The sequence below is a fragment of the Panulirus ornatus genome, chromosome 59 (assembly GCF_036320965.1).
Source record: "Panulirus ornatus isolate Po-2019 chromosome 59, ASM3632096v1, whole genome shotgun sequence".
NCBI lineage: Eukaryota > Metazoa > Arthropoda > Malacostraca > Decapoda > Palinuridae > Panulirus > Panulirus ornatus.
In genome coordinates this window covers 1005915-1011357 of record NC_092282.1, presented here as the reverse complement: position 1 = coordinate 1011357, position 5443 = coordinate 1005915, and the positions used below count along the sequence as shown (strand labels likewise).

The 5443-nt window shown below is 44.4% G+C and overlaps 1 protein-coding gene across 2 annotated transcripts; it reads left to right on the top strand.

The window, feature by feature from the left end:
• Positions 1-2109: 2109 nt before the first annotated feature.
• On the top strand, positions 2110-5175 carry LOC139767182 (actin-like). Of its 2 annotated transcripts, none has more exons than XM_071696238.1 (2): positions 2110-2249; positions 3941-5175. In XM_071696238.1, exon 2 carries the CDS (start codon positions 3973-3975, stop codon positions 5104-5106), a length of 1134 nt encoding a protein of 377 aa, XP_071552339.1. In that variant the 5' UTR covers positions 2110-2249; positions 3941-3972; the 3' UTR covers positions 5107-5175. The 2 variants fall into 2 exon arrangements, with proteins under 2 accessions (XP_071552339.1, XP_071552340.1); XM_071696239.1 differs by lacking the exon at positions 2110-2249 and adding an exon at positions 2269-2355.
• Positions 5176-5443: the final 268 nt, after the last annotated feature.

Here is a 5443-nt window from a genome sequence, read left to right as displayed (position 1 = left end):
CGAATCCGCCACCAGTGCTGTATCATTAGCAAACAACAACAGATTGCATGATATAATTCTCTTTCACCTGTAGCACTCCCGACGGTGTCAGGAGAGCTTGCTTGCCTAGCAACAAGCTGTTCGCTCCACTGTGCAGTACCTTCTTGAAACCTACTGTAATGATAATAATCTTATCCAACGTCTATGGATGCCATCATGCGCTGAACACAGACATCATGAACAAGGTTATAACCTTAAGACTACTTCTTGGCTCCCAACTCCTCCCACCAGACTTGGTCTAATTAGAGCCTAGTTCGCCTTGTCCTCACCGCCGCAGCCCATGACCACGTAAACTTCCAAAAAGATCCTGAAAGACTTGAATCTGGCAGCTGTAATACTTACACCAGGCGATGTGATATTGTTACTGCCAAAAGCGTCGAGCTTATATACAAGTGCTGAAAACAATGACATCGACCACCCCCAGTACTGACATAGTTCAGCACTTGCTAGAAGAACATTTGCTCATTATACTGATAAATTCCCTGAAATGAAAGATCTGAGGCCTCAGGTTCTGAGGTATCAAGAACTTTGTGGCCACTTCACGGATAATGATGCTCTTGAGGATGCTTTCCAACTATAATCAAAGTTTCTCATATCCTTTCACCATCGCTGTGTGTCCATCCTGTTAATCATACATTCAATATCTGAATGAGCTCCTACTCTCTTTTGTATATCTGGTATTGCCAGTATATTCTGTATGTTTTATATACTATATCCTTCGTCAGTACAGCATATTATGTATATTATAAATGATTATAGAATTATCGAAATAAGACTTCCTCTGGTCATTTTTTTTTTTCTTTTCAACAGATCTAATACAACGAGAACATTATTCTATAGTTTGCTTCAGATGTTCTGTGGCTTAGGGTGAAGATAAAATATGGACAGCATAGCATTAAAGTGTTGATCATATTATACTTTCCTTCCATGAGCGATGTGTGTACAACTGTGTGAGCCGTGTGCGGGTCAGGGTAGAAGTAATATTATGCTTTATGTACTGTGGTTCTCCTCTCTACCATCGCCAGTCTTCCTTTCCCGACTGAACGAGAGATTGTTACCTTCTTGGGTCGCTCAAACCCACCTGTCAGCCCCCTGTATCTATGACTGTACCTTCTGTAGCTGTCCCTGCCTACCTCCTGTTATGTACTCTTCACCTACACTATCATAGTTTTTTCTTCCAGTTCAGTGTTTATCCTTTTTTTCGCCATCCCCCATAGGGCGAAAAGGTGCACTGCAGGTTCCCAGCCACTGCGGCAAAAATCAGCCTATGTTTACCTAAACAAAGCTTCTCCGCTTACTGTAAAGTGTATGACTGAACTAGAGGATGCTGCTCTTATAACTTGAGGATGCACAGGAGCAAGCTAACCCAGTGGAAGGCTTGGAATTACACCAGATGTCATGAAGGTTAATGTCGACCTCCTTTGACCTCTTGAACACAACACACTCACAATTCCATGTGACTAAACCAACCAATGTAACGTTGGTGGTTGTAAGCGGATGATGAATGAATAACAGTACACATCATGGCACTGTCAGTGAGGAGGGGCGGTGTATGTTTTGTCTGTTAATTTAAGCTCATCTTCCACCCCCGCATAATGTCAACTGTTGCCACACGCCACCATCAACCATTGTTGGGGGGGACTGGCAGCACTACACAACTCTGGTATCATTTTACACGACTTTCGAGGATTCGGAGAAGCACTTGGGTCTTGGCGCCGCCCACATTCTCAGGTGGTTCGACGTCAGAACCTAAAACTCGCAGCCATCTGACAAATACAATTTTAATAAATCCTCAGGAACAATGAAACCAATAGAGTAAATGGAGGGGTCATCGGCAGTATCTTATACTCAAAACAGCAACAAAAGAACGCTCGAGTTCCACTTGAGAGCAACAGTGTGTTCATGACAATAACAGAAATAACCTCTGGGACGGTCGTTACGAGGGAGTCGTCCCTCAAGCATTCCCGAAGAAATCCTCAAAACGCTCATAAAATTAGAATTAACGAAATGTTCTGCTTCAACCACATCCTCTGTCGCATATATCTTTGGCCACGTAATCCTTGAGAAATTTTGATATTTATTTGGCAAGTTTTCACTAGCAAGGAATTTGGATACACCCACCCAAGTGCTGTCGGTGAGTAACATATAAATATACGCGAGTTGGGGCTTGTTGACCAGTGTGGCTACGACGCTCCTCTGGGCCAGAATCTGTAAGTGGACAAACATATTGTGAAATTGGTGGGTGGGTCGGATGGTGCCGCGAACTAACGACTGCACACTAGCGCTCCTGAAGGATCATCAATCGTGCATAGATTCGTACGTTGCGTGTTTGGCTGAAGGTGTGGTCAAGACTGTGAGGATCTTGAGTAGTAATCTGACGACAAATGGATGGCCGAGTCACGAAAAGGTTTATGAGGAACAGAAAGAAAAAGAAGAAAAAGAATCTCCCCAACTTAATAACTTAACCATCCTATACTTCAGACAATAAGTGAATTATTAATTCATAAAAGATTTTGACTGCATCATTGTGAGTGTCAGCGACTGGCTTTCCCTTATTATGAATAACTGTTTATGTTAACGTAAATAAGATCTTGAATCATTCACGTAACTTAGAAAAGTATCATAATCAAATGTTCTTTTTCGAAATATACATCATTCATCATTTGATATTGATCTTACAACAAGGTTATGGTAACTGTTAACATGTGTCTGTATGGATTAAGGTTAAGTATCTCCACACGACTGAGCCACGTCTAAGATGCGGTAGTGGTGCGGTGCGTTACCGCTGGTTATGCATGCCGTGCGTGTAGGCTGGTGACGTCTGCCAGACCTAGCTTGGTGGAGGTACCGGCGACGTTTGATGGGTAGCTGGCACGGGGGCGCGGCAGGATCAGGAGACAAGCGTCCCACAACCAGAAATAACAGCCATAGCTTGGCTAAGAACGAAGGCCTCTGATCTAGTAGTTATAATCACTGGTCTTGAAATACATAATCAAGTCCGGCCTTCACATATGTCACAGGATGTTATAGGCCAAAAAAGGAAACTTGAAGAGTTAATGCCGTTGCGATACGATGCCCTTACACCGCCCAAGTAAAGAAAGCTTTTGCGACGCTGTGTTGCTAAGCTAAGACCCCAGATCATGGGCTGCGGGAACAGTGCTACATAACTGGGCAGCACAGAATCACTGATCCTGTATCATACAAACTGAACATGAACATCATCCTGATGTATTAAGTGAACATGATACGCCCCTGGCAAGTTAGGTAGGAATATCTTGAATAAATAAATAGAATACTAAGATAAGGGAAACGAATAGATAACTTCTTTTAAAAAACAATTCATCGGTCGAATATCACACATAAAAATATAACGCAAAACAATGTTTAAGTGCTTATATATATCAGTATAAACACAGGCACGACATCTACCTGATTGCTCCCACCTGTGTGTGGATCTGGAATGTGTAATAGATTCAGAAACTAGAAGTCAGGGACGCTGTAATTGCTTCCCTGTTTTGATATATAATTTACTTTGAGATTCTGATATATACTTTAAGGTTGTGATATGTATTTCAAGGTTTATATAAGTCATCAGATTTCTGGAGCGTAAGGAAAGTGCAACGTTCCATTTAAAGTGTCACACTAAGTGTAAGTGGCGACTGCTTCCCTCATGTAATAACAACTAAAAAGTAAAATTCGTCATCAATTCATCATTTAACGTTGATGCTATGTCCTCAGCACATACACATGCGAATATAACGAACTACATAAATATATATATGCAAACCTTCGGATGCACAACCCTGCTCTAAAAGCGGGAAAATGCTTGCTGACAGGAATATTGTTATTTTCCCCACAAGATGAGGCTTAAACGTTGATCTGTTCCCATGTTCTTTTCCAGCTTCGGTCTGAGAGAATCCATACACCAAAACAATGTGTGACGACGAAGAACTGTGCGCCCTGGTTGTGGACAATGGCTCCGGCATGGTCAAGGCCGGCTTCGCCGGTGATGACGCTCCCCGATCTGTTTTCCCTTCCATCGTCGGCCGCGCTCGTCACCAGGGTGTCATGGTCGGTATGGGTCAGAAGGACGCCTACGTCGGTGATGAGGCCCAGAGCAAGCGAGGTATCCTGACTCTCAAGTACCCCATCGAGCACGGCATCATCACCAACTGGGACGACATGGAGAAGATCTGGTACCACACCTTCTATAATGAACTCCGTGTTGCCCCTGAAGAGTCCCCCACAATGTTGACTGAGGCTCCCCTCAACCCCAAGGCAAACCGTGAGAAGATGACACAAATCATGTTTGAGTCCTTCAACACCCCAGCCATGTACGTATGTATCCAGGCCGTACTGTCCCTGTACGCCTCTGGTCGTACCACTGGTCTGGTTTGCGACTCTGGTGATGGTGTGACCCACACCGTCCCCGTCTATGAAGGTTTCGCTCTCCCCCATGCCATCCTTCGTCTTGACCTCGCTGGTCGTGATCTGACTAACTACCTGATGAAGATCATGACAGAACGTGGCTACTCCTTCACCACCACCGCTGAGCGTGAGATTGTCCGTGACATCAAGGAGAAACTTGGTTATGTTGCTCTCGACTTCGACAGTGAGATGAATGTGGCTGCTGCTTCCTCCTCTCTGGACAAGTCCTACGAACTTCCCGACGGTCAGGTCATCACCATCGGCAACGAACGTTTCCGTGCTCCAGAGGCTCTCTTCCAGCCTTCCTTCCTGGGTATGGAATCTGTTGGTATCCATGAGACCGTCTACAACTCCATCATGAGGTGCGACATTGACATCAGGAAGGACCTGTTCGCTAACAATGTCATGTCTGGTGGTACCACCATGTACCCTGGTATTGCTGACCGCATGCAGAAGGAAATCACAGCTCTGGCTCCCTCCACCATCAAGATCAAGATCATTGCTCCTCCCGAGCGTAAGTACTCCGTCTGGATCGGTGGCTCCATTTTAGGATCATTGTCCACCTTCCAGACCATGTGGATCACCAAGGAGGAGTACGACGAGTCTGGCCCCGGCATCGTCCACCGCAAGTGCTTCTAAAATGCTGTAGTTTAAAGTGTTTCAGTTACATACGTTCTATTCTGGTGGTAAATAAAGAGATATTTTATAGTATTTTACAATTATTTTCCTAGGAGTAAATTCAAGAAAGAGATATGAGAATGTTACATTTGAAGTTTCATGAAATTCAAACATCTGATCAGTAGTATTGGTAGCAAGTGGCAGGAATCCAATGACCAAGGAAGTGCAATCGCCTGAATACTGTAGGGTGAGCGATGGCAACGCAGTGAGTCAGCTCTGAGCTGTTGGTCACGTTCACCTCCCTGGCATAGACAGCTGTCTTTCCTCCCTGTGGTACCTACACGTGGGTATCCAGTAC

Coding starts and splice junctions, on each gene's coding strand:
- LOC139767182 (XM_071696238.1), top strand. CDS start 3,973: ATGTGTGACGACGAAGAACTGTGCGCCCTGGTTGTGGACAATGGCTCC.